Below are 19,156 nucleotides of genomic sequence, written 5' to 3'. Positions count from 1 at the left end.
AAATATATTGCATGCTGACTTTTTAAAAATAAAAAATAAAACAAAATGAAAACCCATCATTTTACAGAGCAAAGTATAGCCAACCGGAGCATTTCCCAGATTTGCAGGTTTAAAGAACGTCTTCAAAGCTTCTGTTTGCTGGGGATAATCTTAAAGGAGAGGGGGTTTTTGGGTGAGCCAACTGTAAAAAATAAAAAAATAACTGAAATGTTTGTTAAATATACACTTAACATGATGGTACATTTCTAGACTTAATTGTACAAATACATATCTTGCATATATACTTTGCACTAGAATAAAAGGGGAGCACATTAACTGCAGTCATATAGTAAGGGTGACTAAGCCTAGTACTGCAGGTTCAGGGGGGCTGGTAGACCCCGGATGCAAAAATGGGGGACAGATCGCCGTCTTGGGTGATCAACCCCTCCATAGTCTCGCTACTCAGGGGCCGGTTAGAAGGGAGATCTCGGTGCGGTGTAAAAGTGCAGCCTTTCTTGGACTTTAAGTTAGCTTACTGGGGGTCTTCCTAAATGTGATGACGTCGGCAGTAACGGCGGTTGTATGGCCGCATTTGTTCTTTTCCATAAGACAAGGAATGGAGCTTCGGTATGATTCATACTGTAGGCTTTTTTCCCTACCAAAATTGTTTAAAAGTTGAACTTGCCTGAAATTTCTGCCTCAGAGCTCTTGTCATCATCGGATTCAGTCCAGTACCATTTTCTTTGTTATCACGGTCATATATTGGGGTTCCTCCAGGGCTTCTAGAAAAGCATATAGACATTAAAATGTTTAGCGTCTCTTATCTATATGGTCCTTTTTTAGTTTTATCATTGATTTATTCACCAGGCTTTGTGGCCATTGTGTAACTGTGCATTATAAGCACATGTGTAGATCAAGATAAAAGGGTTCACATTTTGTTGGTTCCACTCCTTTTGTGACAATCCATTTGGGAACATATACACATTCCATTGTAAAGGTTTTATTTGTAGATTTCGTTTTTTTAAGATATCTATTTGTGAACATGTATAGACGAGATCAGGGCCAGGCTGGCAATAATGGAGCGGACCTGGCACTTTAAGGTCAGCAGCCACTTGATGATGTAAGTTTGTCCGACGGCTGCACATGCACGGCCGTATGTTACAAGATTATGCTTTCGTAGTGGCTCCCGCCAATGGCGACACACTGGAGCCTGGGATCTGCTGCTGGAGCATGGGATCTGCTGCTGGAGAGGCAGATTGGGGGAGTGCGTGATGCATTTGCCCAGCGTGCCAAATGGCCAGTCCAGGTCAGGATGAGATAATTACGGTAATTCGGTTTTCAGTAGCCACAGAAATGTGCAATAGACAGACAGTTGATCTGTCATGGCGATTACCTAACCATGTTGATCTTTCTTAGGCGCCGTCTCAAGTCTATTGGGCTTTTGCTTGGAGTTCCACTGTGGATGTAAATCAGATGTCATTATGCACGATAAGAATAACAGTTTGTTTTTGCTTTTAAAATGTTATTTAATCTATACTTACATAAAATAGTTTGTGAGGCGCCGTGGGGGCATCTTTGAGCCATTCTTTAGATTTGCACCTTGCATTTCTGATATGGTGACTAGTGGAATACATTCTTTTGGATTAGATTCCATCTAAATAAATAAATAAAACATATTTTTAACAGAATCGGGTTTTTGTGGGGGTGATACACATTGATATTAGTTTCCTGAACACAGAGTTGAAAGATGAACACAACCCTTCGCAATACATTAGGTATACATTACTAATGAGATTCTCCCTAGAGTGACTTGCCTTGGTTGGCCCAGCATACTGCATTTACCAAACTTAGCAACAAAAATCAATTCACAAACACAATCTCAAGTATTCTTTTGGAAAATATACCTTTCGTTTCTCAAGATTGGTTCTTGTCTTCCGTAACTTAACATTAAGGAGATCTTCAAGTCGGATTTGTAGGGGTCCATCTTGCCCAGCAGAGGCTTCCTGAAAAGCAGTTCAGTATTACTATACGTTATCAGATTAGAAATACATATATTTTGCATAAACAAATGATGTATGTGCATTTGGACAATTAACTGGGTGTGAATGCTCATTATATATATATATATATATTATATATGTATACCGTACATACACACACATCTCATTATATTATATTATATTCCAGTGGGCAGATCTAAACATGGACTGCAATTGTTTTCATAACTCACAAATCCTATTATCTTATTTGTTGGCTGTATTATGCAATATTTGGACTAAAAACCATCTGATCTGACATAACAAGCCCTACCGAAACCAATAATCTTAATGTGCAGAAGCGCTCTCTTGTAGGCCGCCTGCATCCCCTCGGAAAGCGTGCTACAGATCATTTAACCCCAAATGCCAGAGGAGTTTGCAAGACGATAAACCTGCGTGCTTCCATGCAAATTGGAATCCGCGAAAATACATTTTGTTTTAGACCATCCTCTGCAAAATCGCTGCCTACCGAGATAATGAGATGGTAGCGGGCTCACACAAAAGCAGCACCATGTGTGCCGTCACAAAAGCACTTTAGCACAATCACACCTGCTATTCTTACCTTAGCTGCTCTGTTACGCTCAACTTTTTTCAGAACCGGAGGCCGTTTTTGTAATGAAAAGACAGGAGCTGGTGGTGGAGGAGGAGGAGGAGGAGGTGGTGGTGGCGGTGGAGGAGGAGGGGGTGGAGGTGGCAGGAGGGATGTAGGAACACACTGTTCTGCCAGCGGTGCCACAATAGAGGGTACATTTTTTCCATGATGGCACATGCAGCAACAACGAACATCTCCTAAGTGGGAATTAGCGTCCTTATCCTGAAGGAACGTAGATAAGTATTTTACAAAGTGCAAAGAAACGTAGATTGATATTTTACTTACACTTAAAGAGCAGCACTTTTTTATAATGGCAATATCAGATTAAAAATAGGCTTTAAAAAATATTGTACAGTTTTCTTCTGCAAAACAGTCTTAATCACCCAGATGGACACAAACCAGCATTTAAACAATCATCTTTTCACAAACCACAATAGAAAAATAAAAATATACTGTATGTGTACATATTGTGATATATCACCATAGCGGGCTACCTTTCCAAGGCCGTCAGCACGGTCCTCTAGGGTATTCAATTTGCAGAAGACAAAATTTAGAGTAAAAGTCTGTAGTTTTGATTTTTATTTCCTGCACAGATACACAGAGGTTGGAAATTAAACTAAAAACAAAACCACAAACCGAAACCTAGCTCGATCTGAGCTCTAACTATACATGAATCCACCTGACTAATCAGTAGGAAAATGTTTACAAATTGACCAACTTTGTTCCCAGCCCGGCAGTTGAGCCCGGCAGTACTACTCTAGGCTGGGCTTTAAGGCCTACTAATTAAGCACATGTGAGAGGGTGGAGACTACAGAGGATTCTGGGTCATAAATCCCTCTCCTTCAATCATTGTGCCGTACACCCTGTCACAGTATATACGGTATATATATTTTACACATTACTATACTGAGCTGCATGGCACTAGGAGAACTGTAGCGGGTCATAGTTAACAACATACATGGACTTTTGTATACTTTATATATTTTAGGTGGTAAAACCACTTTAAAGGATTTTGCAAATAGCTGTGTGACATGTAAAACTCTGGTACTCTGAAGAAGCAGACATTTTTGGAAGTGTGAGGCCTCAAGCAAGACAAATAGCCTTTGAGAAGGGTAATGTTTATTAGTAGGTGATGCAGATTGAAGGCTCGTCTGTTGGACAGTTGAGGTACGCATTTCTGGGATGACTAGGGTCATCATTTTACATGTTCCTGGATTTGTCTGTTTTGTTTTTCTTTCCTGACTTCGATATAAAGAATAAAAATAAAGTAAAAATACTAGAAGCTTGGTAAATAGTTTTCCATGTTTGATTTTCCATTAACAATTTCAGTACTGAACATGTTGCCTGCCTATTTGGTACAGATACAGTTAGACACAGTCTAGTGTCCCATGGAATGTAGTGCCCCCCAAGTCTTTGCAACAATCCTGGTTAAAGATTAATGGTCTAACGGGATCTCGCTAGACCACCTGGAACAATTACACGACCCGGTGCTGGCTGGCAGCGAGTACAGAGTGCATACGCTGTGCCAAAAAGGAGATGTGTCTGGTTGAACATATCTCCTGCAAGCTTGGGAGACTTGGGGGGGATGTAGGGTAAGAGATCATGCATGGAGTGGGGTTCTTCAGAATGACCCCCCATGTATTTTCAAGGGGGAGAAATCCAGCATTTAAACGGGACTTAACTATCATATGCATTAAATTGTATATGATGGCTGGAGTGCTAATTAATATCAGGCTTTAGATTTGATATTGATTACCCCAATCCTTTGGATGTTCTATCTAAATGAATGAATGAAAATCTTACCTTAAGCGATGAGTGTAGCTTGGAAAATTCTGCTTCAAGTTTTTGTAAACGTTGCCTAAGCGTGCGTAGTTCCCTTTGGCAGATGAGTGGTGGACAAATTGTATTTTTGACGAAAATAAAGTGCTGCCAAAGAGGAAAATTTCACATGATTAAAGAATATACGAGACAAGCCAGGTCTAATGTCTTATCATACGGCTTGCCATAAGACAAATGTCAATTTCCAAGAGAAGAATAACCTAGTTCTCGTAGGTTCTACATCACTCTATTTAAAACGCTAAAAATATTTTCATGAGACTTTCCCTTTAAGTGTAAACAAGAAAAGGCGCTATAATTCACATATTGTATAACGTTATAAAAAGCATCCAGTTTAATAAAGTTGCTTAACTCTCAAAATGAACTTCCTTCTTTAATTTAACTTGAGCTTTATGGACAAGATACATTAAAAAGATAGGTAAAAGATACTTTTTTTAATCTCCTTTTGCCCCGGCATACCTTTTGGATAGTGCAGTGAACGCACCAGTACAATGAGATGAAAGCCTTGACTATTGAATTCACTGCATTCCTTGCTCGGGGGAATCTGAACCATCCGGTGGGGATCAGGTTAGCGTGCCAAGGCTGCTTTGTAACGGTTTGATCTGGTGCCCTGGAAGAGAAGAACATACCAAATGAAGTAGCAGCTAGAGAATCTGAAAACGGACCTGCATATAAAGACAGCGCCGGGTACACTTCTGTGCTATCCTCTCACCTGGAGGCTGTATGGACACTGTAACTTGGCTATTCTATGAATTGCCTCTGCAAATGAAGAACGTAATAAACTCACTGCTGTAATTCATGCAAATAAAAAAATCATAGGTGAACTGATATTCTTGCTTAATGTCTTCTCTTTGGAAGGGTATACAATGACTCAACACGCACTGGCTGCCATTCCATAACGCATAGTTGCCAAGAGCATAAAATTGACCAGGACCCTACCTCTTAGTTGGTCCATATAGTACCCTAATTCTTCCGACTGCTTTCAACTGATCAACTAGAACAGCCTGCCTGATTAAATGAATAACTGTTATGCTATACACAATTAGATTAGATGAAGCCCATACTTACTGTTCTGGCTCGTGTTTGGTAGCCCCAGATTTACTTAGTAGCCACTGTCTCCTTTTGTATCTGGTTGGCCTTCGGCGTGCTTGCAGGAACTTTGCCATAATCTAAGAATTGTATACAATTACACTGATAAAACATAGGAATGAGTGCAAAATGAGCATCACAGCAGCCCTAGCTCATAACAGTCAACCCGGATGCTCACCAGTGTTAGCGTGTATGCATATATGTGTATGTATTTAGCTGCTAAATTCTGGTGAATTGTGGGTCGTGCACAATGCATTTTGAATACGCAAGCAATATATTGCTTACAGGAACGCTGCAGCCCTATTCGTCTTTGGAAGTCGAATCTTTCTGTCCCTCTTTTCTCAAAGCTCAGAAGCTTTGCTGGATACTAGTGTTCTACGGCGATGCATGTAAACCATGTCCGTCGCTTACATTATTCCTCAAAAACGTCTTGATCTATTGTATAGTTAATACAAAACACGCCAAGCCGTACCTCCCATGTACCGTGTCACTTATTAGCTGTATATAATGTTTTGGAATGTGCACCTTTATCTACAGCAATAACCATTACATCGTTACACGCCATCGGTTCAGGTACTTGTACCCGCGGGGATAAAATGTGCGAACATACAATGGGCTGTATTACCAAACGTGTTATATTTGCGGAAGATACCACCAAAACGGCAAGAATATATTATTTATACTGGATTTATTTTTCCAGCCGTACATGGGGAACGTTTGTTAACTCAGACTGTCCAGATCTCATGTCCATTGTGTTTTATCTTGCCAAACAGGAAATTACAAAAGTAACGGCGTTCCGATGGTTGGTAGCAGTGATGTAACAGGGTGGAGTACATGATATAATAATGGTGAGATAATGGTGACATTCTGTTGCCTAGGCAACACAAACACTTTATTCATAACATCCCATTAAGACAATGGATGAAAAGCTGACACATGGCATTTTCTGGATATGCATATAGGGGGCGGAATGGAGTACAATGTTTAAGAAATGTAAAGCTGTACCAACATGTTATGGTACATATATATGTGTATGCATACGTGTATATATATATATATATATATATATATATATAAATAAAATTCATAATTTACAGTAACAGGTATATTTTTATATAGCGCCAACAAATGCTGCCACGCAGTATGTGGATGTTGTGCTGGTTACAATTCAGACAGCCAGCATTTCTGTGACTGCAACTCACTGATGGATAAATCCACGATACAGAAGAGTGGGGGTTGGAAATCGCTGCCAGTGCTTAAAATGTAAGTCAAATCGAGGCACTTCATGGTAGATGGATTTTTATGGACCTTTCTATACATGCTAATTGTAAAGACAACAAATAGAATGCGAGGCCGCTTCCCTATAGATTATACGGATGGAGGGGCGCTTGCTTTATGGCCGTATGGATGACCGGCATAAGGAAAGAGACTCGCACTCACCGTCTGTCAGATGGATCCCACAGCAAGCAGCCGAGGCACTGAATGGAATCACAACCAAATTCAAAATCACACCGCGACGGGTTCAGCCAATCAGAGAGCTGTGCCTCTGGACTATCCCGCCCCTTCACGCCATAGCGCTCAATGATTGAGTCAGTGACATCTTAGCACCGCCTCTTGCAACTCCCCCGTATGGGTTGTTGCCTCTTCATCTTCCAATCATCGTGGTTCTTTTTCTATATTGCTTTGCTGGGTCCAAAAGGAAGGGTTAAATTCGCGGAACTCTCTCGACCAATAGAGTGTTGTTCGAGTACGTATTTCCTCCAATGAAACTGTGCGATTCGGTGATGTACCAATCATAATTGGGGTTTTATAGAACGGTTTACATTGAGGTTCGTCCTATGGGCGCTGCGGCCATAATGGCGACTGGCCAATTAATGCTCGACCCCGAGTGACAGCTAGCCAATCGGAGGCGCTAGTTATTTGCACCTTATTTAGTCTTTCTAGAGGCAGAACTCCTCCTCCACCCCCTCCCCCGCTCGTATTCTCGGGTCCGCCTGAGGAATGTAAACTATTCAACATGGAGACAGCGGTCAATAAGCTGGAGGCTTTGGTAAGACGGCGGTGTATAGAGCTCCCGCGTATAAATCACGGAGCTCGCCATCTCCACGGGAGGACGCAGCGTCTGCCATCGCCGGCGGGTGGGCGGTAGAGGTTTGCAGGGAGCGCCGAGCTCCAGTCACCTGCTCTAGCGTGCATAGTAGTCCTAATGATGCCGTGTAATCTTGTGACACGGAGCGGTAGATGGTGACTGGCAGTGCCGCTGGGGTGGGAGTGGGTGAGCCGTTGCACCCCTCATTGCGTGGTGACTTGCAAATAGCTTTGGCGGGTATACTGTATGTAATGGGGTGCCGGGCTGGCAAATGGCGGTTGGGAGCCCCCGAATGAAGCCCAGCGTACGTTGTACCAAACCAAGGGCTCCCCGCCATCCTCCATCTCAAACCTGCCATAGCCAACCACTTAACTGCTCTTACCTTCCTTCAACACCCACACTGTGTGCCCGTCTCCCTGCTCCACCACCTCTGCCTATACCCCTCCTTTACCGTGACTGTCCCCCCCATCCATTCCTCTTACAACTTCCCATTCCCCTCATGCTTTCTGATAGAGCTGGGCAGATGGCTTCCTAATACCCCCCACCTACCTGTTGATACCCTTTAACTTTGCCCATCATTATTATTCATTAGTATTATTATTATCTTTTATTTATATAGCGGCAACAATCTAGACAGCGGATCTTAAAGTCCACACGTTCACGGGGTCTGACAAAACTAGAACTGATAGACTAAGACAAATCGATACATCAGGTAAAGAGGGCTCTAGGAGATTACAATCTACTGATCTATCTGGGATTTCTCTATAAATTAATGGAGCCCCATAAGAAGGTCTTATATAAGTGTGAAAATTGTCTGCTAGGGGAAAATGATCTTCAAGATGGACAGTGCTAACCTGGCATTGTGCACAGCTCAGTCAAGGTGTCTTACCGGCTCTTGCTGATTTAAATAGGCTTTATACAGGGCCGATTGGGTTAACTCTTCATAATGTAAAGCGAAGTTGGTGATGTAAAACTGCCACTCCATCTTTAGTGAGTAAACCCTGCTGCAGTTAGCGGATATACACTGAATCTGTCTCATTGTATAATGTGGTCAGGGCCTTCTTTAATGTGATTCTCCCTCCCCATCGCATTAGCCGTAGAAGTGATAACGCTGGAGTTGTGAGCTACGGCGGAAAGAATATCCATCGGCAAGCTGGTACGGGGTAATGCATCATCTGCATTGTAACGGTAGAGGATACAGGGGCTATAGCAACTACATAGTAACCCTGCCATTGGGGGATTCCTGTCTTAAAGGACAACTGCCCAATCACTTACTTGCAGTGAAACGTTAATAAAAGGATATAGGAAATACCTTTTCTTCCCCAGCTCCCACACTCCACATATAACATGCTGGGCACCTCCACATTGCAGAAAACATGCGTGTCGCCGTCTGTATGTGATGGTTCACACGTGTGCGCATGCCGTACCATCCCAGATGGGAATGCGTACCTTCGGTGAGATCAGACTGATAGTTTATGCGATGTGGATATATGCCCAGCATGCTATACGGGGAGTGTGGGTGTTCCCTGTATCCTTTCATTAAACTTTTACCCCAATTATGTTATTAGCATTTGAGGAATTTAAAGAAACCCTTTTCTTCTTTCTCACTGCAGTTGTCCTTGCATTTTAACCCCCTTTTGCTAATAAGTGTCTCATCAACCCCTGTATTAACCTCTTGATGGGAAAACCGTTCTTTACCAGAATTATGTTGAGTTTATCTGTAAAAGTCATAATCGGTGTTTGTTGCTCAATTATATTGCTTGCCGTGTTCTGTTTTGGTTGTTCATCCCCTTCTTCACTTTATTATTATTTATTATTTATGGCTCATCTCCACGCTTTCTCTGGATGTCATTTGTTGGAACTAATTCCATACGTATTTGAAGTTGCCGTTCCACTTATTCTAGCGAAACGTAATACTTTCTAACTAAAGCCGTTTTAGGAACATTGTTCCAAGCAATGCAGAATGCCTCTATTCCCTAGGAAATATAATGCTAATTATCACATGACACACAAAGCAGGCACTGATAGGCTGTTGCTGTGGAAACGGAAAAAGCTTCTTAAAAGTCTCTTGGATTGTTCCATGTGACTAAACTTTTGGCGGAACGGATAAAATGACACTTCTGCTATGGGTTAAGTGGTACGCGCCTCTCATACTGTACATTCCTTGTGTGTACCTAATATGTATGCTGCTTATCAATGGTTTGTTGGCGTAGATGCGTTTTTAAATTCTGTGAGTTAACTCGTATGTTTTAATCCACGGGCAGAACTGATTTTCCAATAATAAACACCTGCATCAAGGAGTAGGAAACCTGAATTATCTTGCTTTGGCCGAGATTGATTAACCGGCATGAAATGAAAGTCGACACTAGGAGTACTTGCTGTCTTTAATCTACGCACGTGGATCTGTGCAGCATGGATCCACGGTGGGCTTTTAAACTACACCCAGGAGCCATAGGTAGCCCAAAAGAATGTATTTTACAAATAGGGCTTCATAGAGTAATTGGCCCTGCTTTATTATAGCCATGCTGGTAACCTGTATTTTCTTTTATTGGTTTTGCTTCAGATAAATCTGATCTTTACAGCCGTGTTTATCTTAATATTAACTGTATACTAAGGTCCTCTTTGACCTTCAACGTTGACCTTGACTGCACAGTTGGTGATGCATCTGGTGGTATATTGTGCATAAGATCTGTGCCACAAAAATCTCACCAAATCGTGTTGGGAGTCACAGAATTGTGAATTAAGGATGTTAATTCCTTTATTACAAATGCATTGCAGCTCTCATGCACCTATGAATGATGCCAGGAAGACACATTTCTAGTCTTGTTAAAATATGGAGTTCTACAAAGTATTAAACCTGGATATTGCTCGGCTACGGCTGTTTGAGCGCATTTTTCAGGGATCGAGGGAACGTTTGTATGGAATGCCTTTTTCACAAAGACTGATAGCAAAAAGCAAACTTAGTATAATGTAAAAACAAAACCAAAATTTGAGTGTTTGGTAGTGCTGGGATCAGCCTCAGATTTATGACAGATCTTCTTTGCAACTTGCAATGATAATTTGGATAATAGCAATTCTGTAATGACTTCCAAAAGTTGGTGCTATAAGTTGTGGTTATCTGTTACCCCAAAAGGTCTATAGAGTGCCACCTACATTTAACGGTTTCTGTAGCATAGGGGACGCTCCTGAGACTTCTTTGAATAGATGTTATGTAGGGGAGTTAAAGTGCCAGTATCCTCCAAGCTGGTCTATTACTACCATGTATGAATCAGGGGAATTGTGATGTCATAAGTGTTCACCCCAAAACCTGTTCCACCTCATTAAAAATAATAGAGGATTTATTTTTTTTAAAACAAACAATATGCGCTGTGAGCTATTGTCCATGTCAATCCACATGAGTCTTAGAATACCGGTGAGAGCTGTATATTTCTCAGAGGCATAGAAGAATCTTCCGAGCATATGTATATTCCACCTAGAGTTTGTACGTGTTTACAACCACATCTATTATTATTACATATTGTTTTACGTAGCGTCGTCCTATTCCGCAGGGGGTAAGGAGGGCCCGGGTCAAATGACCTTCTATCTGTTGGATACGTTTGCTTAGGGGGCTTTTCAGTGACTTTTCACCGTTACAGCATGTGATGCACAATTTTCCCTAAACTAGGTTTCTGTGAGTAGCTTAACAATACATAGGTTTCCCTGATTAAAGACTGTGCTGTGTATAAAGCTGTCACTTAAAGGGAAATTGTCCCAGCCCGTGGCCAGCGTTTGTATTTTCGTAGTTGCTTGATCTGTTGTGCAGCCAGTCTTTAGTTTAAATAAAGATTAAATCCAAATGTTCGAGTGACTGGAGTGTACAGTTTGGGGGCCGGAGGGAGTCCGTTCGCAAGAAGTCCCTCTCACTGTAGTATTCCATTTTCCATGGAATTTACAGGAAATATTTTGTGAATTAAACACTTTATTGCAAAGGTTTTGGGAAGCCTCTTCCTGTCCACTTCAGGTATAACGTTGGGCATCAGACGTCCTTTCTGCCGGGCAGGGAAGGTAAATCTCTGATATTTCTCATCGTACTGCCTGGTTTTGTCTGTAGAAGTCTTGTAGCGCCGGGGATGCAGCCGTACCGGATGTCTTTGCGAGAGGTTACTATTAGGAATACTGCCCCATAGGAAGACCTTATATTTTGTGGCAATTCACTTTCTGTTGTGCATTATGTATGATTTTGTGTTTTAGTTTACATTTTTGGTAGCAAATATTGTAGAAACGCTATGTGTGGAAAACATAAGGCTGTTTCTAAATGCATGATTTATCCTCATCACGCAGAGTCCTTTTTATCCTGTGTTGCCTTCTTTCTTTTGGATCTTGTGCAATTTCTCGTCTGCCTCTGCAAGTTCTATTATTATCTTCCTTTCTCTGTTTCCTTTCATTCAGCCTCTGCTCCTCACCCTGTTTTATATTAAATATACGGTATATAATTCTCAGTCGCTTGCCGTTTTTTCGCCTTATGCAGGCTTCCTCTTCTCCTCTCTCTTCATTCATGCCTGTTACTTGACTAATAGAAGTCCCTTTCAGTTATGAGGAGCAGGTGTATCGCACCTGTTTAACTTCGCATCTATTGGGGTATCATAGATCTGGAGCGTGTTCGTTTGTCCGATCAATCACCACATACTATTTGGGATCTGTTCACTAAACCGCAAACTTAGTCTTTGACGTAAATGTGGATTTATTGCTCTGAAATGCATTAGAGTTTCTATGGCAGCGATTGATGAATACCTGCTTTTGTGTCATAAGGCAAATGAAGTGCCCATAGCAAAAATAAATTGTGAATGAAGAATTTGACTTGATTTAAAATAAAGTTCCAGTATGGATTTTGGCATTAAACATATATAATGAAAACAAAATTATTTATTTTTAAATACCCAAATATTTATGCTAAATATGTTCATGTGTATCATGTGTATAACTTTTGCATCATAGAGCATCAAGAGTGACGCAGACCCATCCAGTGCCCTTTTTATGTTGTACTACTAGTGGCCAGACACAAAAAGCAGTGCAATGTTAAAAGGGCATCGGCTGGTGAAGTGAGCGGCGATACGTACGTACTAAACATTTCCGGAATAGAGACTGCATTCTGACCCTTACTGCTTAAACCGTGCCACCGATTTCTGCTCATAAGTGCTCTGACTTTATTGCACTACTGTATTATACAGCTAGCAGTGCAATAGTATTGTCAAAGCATCTGGACGCAGAGGACACATCTTTGCACACCGGGCAGATACCTGAGTGGGAATGTAATCTCGGCTTTTAGTATCGTAGCAGACGGCTTCGTAACTGCTGGATTCTTGGTGTGAAGAACTACTGACGACCAAATTCTGCCACTGCTAAAGCAATTTTGATTTCTGTTCTTAAACCAGACTGATATTATGTTGCTTCGTGGCTATAGAATGATTACCCTTTTATACAATGTTGACATTTTCAAATCCTTTTTTATAATTCTAGTTTCAAAAAGCAGAGTCTGACTTGGATTACATTGAGCAGAAACTGGAATTTGAAATCAGAAAGAGTTTTCCTGAAGACGCTTTGGTACAGGTAATCCTGATTTGTCCAGATCGGTATAGCGGTATAGTGCAACCCTATGCGAGTTAGTGTCAATTGTAATAAAATATGGTTCAAACACATACAGAAAAAGAAACTAAAGTCATATGACAAAAATATATAAATAAATATAATATAAATATACACCTACTATAAATGGGAGAAAAGTGAAAATGTATTTTAAACTTGGGTCTCTGCCTCTCTCCAGTTCATGACTATCTGACTGTATTTGTGCATGTTGTTGGCTGCAGACTGGCCACTACCATCATGGGGCTGTTTTTTGTTCTTATGACGTACCAGGTACATCGTCGGTCCTCCAGGGGCATCTTTTCATGGTGTACCTGGTACATCGTTGGTCGTGAAGGGGTTAACACACATTAAAACATACTGGTACAGGAGAATAGGGCCCTGCTCCACACACATTAAAACATACTGGTACAGGAGAATAGGGCCCTGCTCCTGCAAGCTTACACTCTATTGGGCAAGTAACCCTACGCAAGTCATTTGTTGTCTTAAAATGCTTTGTATAATACAAGCAATATGTCAAGTAAATCATGTCTGACATCACCATGTAAATTCCCGTGTGGAAAACGAAGAACTAAGAAACGTGCAAAGCTTTATGCAAGTTTTCCTGCCCTTTGGCTTCAAATAACAAAAACCCACTTAGCACATAATTAACATTGCTTGTTCTCTTGGCAGTGTGAATTATGGGGTATACTCTTTGACATGTTGCCCCTCTACTGTTACCCCCAATCCATAGTTTTATTGCTTTCTATTTTGGAGGACTTGATGGCGTTGACATCTCGCATTCTGTGACATTTTAGCGCATCATTGGATAGTTTAACGTGTTTGAGAAAGGTTGGAATACATAATTCTTTTGCTTTCTAGGAAAATCCTGCCAAACTGCTAGAACAGTTGGGAACAATAAAAGCACAATTCAAAAGCTTATCGTCGCAGCTGGATAAAATTGCCACTGAGCAGCAGAAATCGGTAGAGAGTATTCAGGATACCATCGCAAACACAATGCAAATTGTGCAGCACTTACAGCAACAAACCGACTTGCAGGTACAGCTTTGTGTGCATTCGTTTTCACTGCTTCATGCGTTTCCAGGCTTGGTTCTTATTCTACAAAGCTACAAGTTGACTTTCCCAGCGCAGATTCCATCAAGTGTTAAATCTTCTAAATCTCGATGCATTAAGGGCCATCTTGCAGCCCATGAGTCAAGTTAATGTTTTATCTATAGGATCAAGAGAGCTTGGGAAACTTTGGGTGGTTCAGTGACTTGCTGGTGCCTGAATATGTGAGACACCTCTAGGTTTTGTTCAAGCCTTAAAACTTACTTAACATAAAATGTATGGGTTACAAGTCTATTCAAAAATAGCCCAAATCAATGAGGATGGATTCTAGGGATCACATTTTTAGCCTGTGAGTTTAGACCTGTGGTCTAATAAAGGGTACCAGTTTGGAGACCACCTGACACTGCTGTGTAATTTTCAGATAAAAAGTGTGAGAATTTTCTTGAAACATTTTTTGTCTGCATTATCTTTGTAACCTTAACCTTGCCTTACTGCAACATCCTATACAAAAGGATACATAGTTATGTAGCATGGAACTTGCCTTTGCACGGAAAAGGGTGATTATTCAAATTCCAATTCAATTGAAACGATGTAGAAGTTTAAATGAGGCCGCTGCAGAGTCTATGTATTATATGAACTAAGAATTTTTAGTGCCCTTGAACAGACACTCCCATTTCTATTCTAGTGGTCCTTTTGCTAAAAATGATTTGTTTCTGGCATTGTATATCCCTAGGTTTCTCCATTATCAGAAGAAGAACTTGAAGCACTCAAATCTTTTAAAAACCTGCCATTGAAGGGAGTGGACTTTCAATCATAAAGGTAGTGTACAGTGTCAGATAATTGTGTGTGTGTGTGTGTATACATACATTACCGTTCAGAAGTTTGGGATCACTTCCCTTGTTTTTGAAAGAAAATTTTTATTAAATTATTTAAAATAACATAAAACAGATTTGAAATACAATGTAGACAAATGCGAACTGACGCCTGGTATTTGTTGAGCCCTGTCATAAGCATATTAAGAGGTCTCCTTGAGTGTGAATCATAGGTACTTCATAACGAATAATGTATTTAATGGCAATGTTAATTTCCAAAGTAATTAGAAACATTTTTATTTTACATTACATAATCTGAAATATAAAAAATGCTTTGTATTTCAGTGCTTTGGAACGTCGCAAACTAACCCGAAAGTTTCAAGTATGGTGGATCAGCTCTTGTCTCATCAAGTGGATTATCTGCAGGAAATCTGATTTTTTTTTTTTCTTTTTGTTATATTTATATTTTTCTAATAATAATGTGTGGTCTTTTCTGGAGATGCTTTTGAAACCTGCAGCAAATATTCTACTCCTACATTTCCTAAATCTAAAATGTGGGAATTTTACAATAGCCAACTTTGCTTTTCAGGGCTACAATTCCAAAATGTCCTGTAGTCATGTAACTATTGTGGCTACAATTTACTGTATTTAGCTGTGGTAATTCATAAAAAGCAGTGGAAAAGATGACTGGTCCGCATGCAAGAATATGTTATATAGTCAACTCAGTACATCAACTAAAACCCTTTCATCCGTTAAAATGGTTAGCGTTGTAATCTTTGTTTTGATCATGGACGCACAACCTTAGAGTAATATTTAATACTTTTACTAACTCAACCACCCACCAGCACGGTAATGTTTTATGCGAGCGTTCATCTACTCCTGATCCTGTTGTACCGGTGAAGCACTCCCAGGGCATGGAAACCTTTTTGAGATCGGAACAGTCCACAAATTATTGTTATAAGTAAAATAGTATGCAACATAAATATGGATGCCGCAAATGGTTTTCGGCACCCTATGCATCAGCCACACACTGCCTCAAAATGTGGCTTTCATGTATGAGGCATATGAAGTCAGAGCCGTCTAGTACCATACCGTGAAGGTTTATTCTCAAGTGTAGCAAAGGCTGTATGTATTGCTTGTTGTGCACATGCACAGAACAATAAGCTAAGGACACCCATGCATAACCTTTAGTTTAAGTTAGCTCTTCTGCTTCAACTAATAACTACTAAGCACACCTTACAAGGTACCCTACTTACAACTAATGCTACCAACCAAGAAAAAAAAATGGATGTTAATATGTGGCTACTATTTCTTCTCATGTGAATAAATATATTGATTTATAAAGATTCTCCTGTTTGACCTTTTAATGCTGGCCTGATGTGTGGAACCAACCAACTGCATACCCCAACTGTCCATAAACCAGAAAGGGAAAGTAATAATACATTATATTTAATACAGCTGACTAGGTATTTGAACCCTTTAACAACCAATGACGTGCCTGGCACAGTGTAGGTGCAATTCCTCAATGTAGAATCATTACGCAACACCACAATCTGCTGAGGGACCCAGCGTGATTCCCCCCTCAGAGTGTCCACGTTCGCTACATACAATATGTTTTAAAAGATCTTAGGAGGCAATCAATGATGGGGTAAATTGAATTGGCCAGGATCAGTGATGTCTTAAATATGACAAAGGTGCAGACTGACCGGATGTCATAGCTGAATTGCGCATGTCCCATATGTGGCCTGAAATATGTGGTAGCGCAGCGGTTCTCAACCTGTGGGCCGCGACCTCTTTGGGGGTCGAACGACCCTTTCACAGGGGTCGCCTAAGACCATCGGAAAACATATATTTCACAATATATAATTACGTATTTTATGGTTGGAGGTCACCACAACATGAGGAACTGTATTAAAGGGTCGCGGCATTCGGAAGGTTGAGAACCACTGTGCCTGGGGGTAGAGTAAATGCATAGAAAGTGTTAACATACCAGCATTGGAAATATCCTGGGGTGTCTTGTTTTAAAAAACATGGTTTGATGGGGGTAAATTTAATTGTCAAATTTTAAAGCTATCCCTAATAGGGCATGGGGGCAAGATTAAAAGGTTTGGGGAAAAATGGTTTTGACATAGCAAAATGCTACTTGTACTTGCTTTATAACTTGCAAAAAACATTACACTAGGTATTTCTAAGATCAGAACAAACAGAATATATTTAGCAGGTTATTCATTAGCTTTCTTAGATGAGTAAAGTATTTTTCAAATAAAAGTCGAAAAAGGTTTTTTAAAAACGTCCACCATATTTTATTATATATATTAAATTTAGATAAGATGAATGGTATCTAAAGAAAGTTTCAAAAAAAGCAATATATAACATGTCGGCACACTAAATGAGAGAGAGAAGAAAATTACAGCAACACTGCAAAAATGTTAAAACAGCCTCATCACAAAAAGGGTGCAAAAAAATAAAAAGCAGCTTCGTCCGTAAGCGGTTAAAGTACAACTACACTGTTTTCTTCGAGGCAGAGTGTAGGCATGTGCATGTTTCTTTTACTATATCAAGCCAGAATACGATTTTCTGTTTGTAGTGCATTTAGAGTATAGGTAAGGGTTCCAAAAGACTAAGATTGATAACTGGAGAAGGCATTTTACGGCAGTAACCCCTATGGAATAAAACAGATGAGTCGTATTTTTTATGTATCAGATATTAACTAAACTGGAATATCTCAACACCACTGCCCCCAAACAGCATTTGGTAGTCAGTTAGGCCTTCCAAGGGGACATACCTAGAAGAAAAACAAGATTGATGGAATACAATGCCTGTAGACTATAATAGGAAATAACATTTCAAAATGAAACCACAACACATACAACTTTGGCACAAGTTCAGCATAACAAAGTCGGTAACAATAGGGATTATAAATGGAAGAAAAAATACCTGTACACAGCTATAATTCCAGTTAATCTCACTTTTAAACTGCAGATGTACTACACAATACATATATATGTGTGTGTGGGTGGGGTCGTATGTATGTGTAAATGATGCGTGTACATAAATGTAAGTGTATTACATTCATATACGCCAGCAGATTCCGTTTACAATCAGAGTTGGTAGGATAAATTTAAAATCAAACCATTATAAACTGGTAAAAAAAGAGAAGAGGGCTCTGCTCTTGCGACCTCACAATCTAGTATGATGTAAGACTGACGGTGTATTGTTGTGAAACGCATGGGTATTTACTGTAATAGTTGTTGTCCTTTGGCAGTTCATTAAAAAGCTCTGATTAAACCGAATGTTGCTCTTACAACCTGCAGCTGTACTCGGTTGGTACTCCAGCCTAATATCCATGTGATGTGCACCAGGGAAAGGTCTGGGATTACTTATTTTCCTTCCCATTATGATTCATGGACAATCTCAATATAGGGTCATTCTATACAACACAGCTTTATTATAACCACTTGCTGTGGCAAAATCCTATGTGTTAGATCTAAAGGTTTTTGGGGGTTTTCTCTTAATTTCCGCTATGATCATTCTCCCTTTTAATTCCATAGACTGCAGCTTTAATCTCTGTATTTTGCACAAAGCATGCAAACTGGTATGACCCCTTATAACTCCAGTCAACATGATTTAACTCCATACCATATCCTGCTCCAACCTAACCCCGTGCGCATTCTCTAGGAGCAGGCATCCGGGGTAGTACTCCACCTGACTATTGACCCCAAAACCTGATGATATCATACAGGGCAGCCATTGCGTCATCGCGTTCTGGCCGCAACATAAGACAGCTTTGCGGCAATGCAAAGCAATCACTGCCTGTATGCAGGGACTCGGCCTGCAGCTCTTTGTTCTACTTTACGCCGGTGCAAATAATTGATCAATGGGGTCGCTTATCGCTAACACAGCCTCTGCACTGTACCGTAAACTGGGCTGACGCTTATGTGCGCTCTCTTATTTATAATTGCATTTAAGTGGGCGGGGCTAGCTCGTCGGCGCACTGCTTGCGGAATAGGGGGCGGTGAGGCGCCCTTGCGTCACAGATCCCGCCCACTGTGGT

At 40.6% G+C, this 19,156-nt stretch overlaps 2 protein-coding genes across 2 annotated transcripts; one reads left to right on the top strand and one right to left on the bottom strand.

Annotated features, from left to right (window-relative positions):
* Window positions 1-48: 48 nt before the first annotated feature.
* Window positions 49-7,020, bottom strand: PRR11 (proline rich 11). Its single transcript, XM_053454875.1, has 10 exons — window positions 6,973-7,020; window positions 5,512-5,612; window positions 4,903-5,053; window positions 4,411-4,533; window positions 2,578-2,829; window positions 1,884-1,982; window positions 1,521-1,633; window positions 1,373-1,435; window positions 665-761; window positions 49-181 (listed from the first exon to the last, which is right to left on the bottom strand). The coding sequence occupies exons 2-10, from the start codon at window positions 5,607-5,609 to the stop codon at window positions 110-112; spliced, it is 1,068 nt and encodes a 355-aa protein (XP_053310850.1). The 5' UTR covers window positions 5,610-5,612; window positions 6,973-7,020; the 3' UTR covers window positions 49-109.
* Window positions 7,021-7,449: 429 nt separating this feature from the next.
* On the top strand, window positions 7,450-15,860 carry SKA2 (spindle and kinetochore associated complex subunit 2). Its single transcript, XM_053454876.1, has 5 exons — window positions 7,450-7,582; window positions 13,118-13,207; window positions 14,102-14,278; window positions 15,024-15,109; window positions 15,448-15,860. Exons 1-4 carry the CDS (start codon window positions 7,550-7,552, stop codon window positions 15,105-15,107), a joined length of 384 nt encoding a protein of 127 aa, XP_053310851.1. The 5' UTR covers window positions 7,450-7,549; the 3' UTR covers window positions 15,108-15,109; window positions 15,448-15,860.
* The last annotated feature ends 3,296 nt before the right edge of the window (window positions 15,861-19,156 follow it).

The sequence above is a fragment of the Spea bombifrons genome, chromosome 2 (assembly GCF_027358695.1).
Source record: "Spea bombifrons isolate aSpeBom1 chromosome 2, aSpeBom1.2.pri, whole genome shotgun sequence".
NCBI classification, from domain to species: domain Eukaryota; kingdom Metazoa; phylum Chordata; class Amphibia; order Anura; family Pelobatidae; genus Spea; species Spea bombifrons.
Note: the sequence above shows the minus strand (reverse complement) of the source record. Positions and strands in the feature narration are given on the sequence as shown.

Bases quoted from the DNA above. Each gene is read 5' to 3' on its own strand.
- PRR11 (XM_053454875.1), bottom strand. From the start codon at position 5,609: ATGGCAAAGTTCCTGCAAGCACGCCGAAGGCCAACCAGATACAAAAGG. The intron at 4,534-4,902 runs GTATGCCGGGGC...CCTCTTTGGCAG, and splicing joins TTCACTGCACTATCCAAAAG to CACTTTATTTTCGTCAAAAA. The intron at 762-1,372 runs GTAATCGCCATG...ATGCTTTTCTAG, and splicing joins AGAAAGATCAACATGGTTAG to AAGCCCTGGAGGAACCCCAA.
- SKA2 (XM_053454876.1), top strand. From the start codon at position 7,550: ATGGAGACAGCGGTCAATAAGCTGGAGGCTTTG. The intron at 7,583-13,117 runs GTAAGACGGCGG...TTATAATTCTAG, and splicing joins TCAATAAGCTGGAGGCTTTG to TTTCAAAAAGCAGAGTCTGA. The intron at 14,279-15,023 runs GTACAGCTTTGT...GTATATCCCTAG, and splicing joins AGCAACAAACCGACTTGCAG to GTTTCTCCATTATCAGAAGA.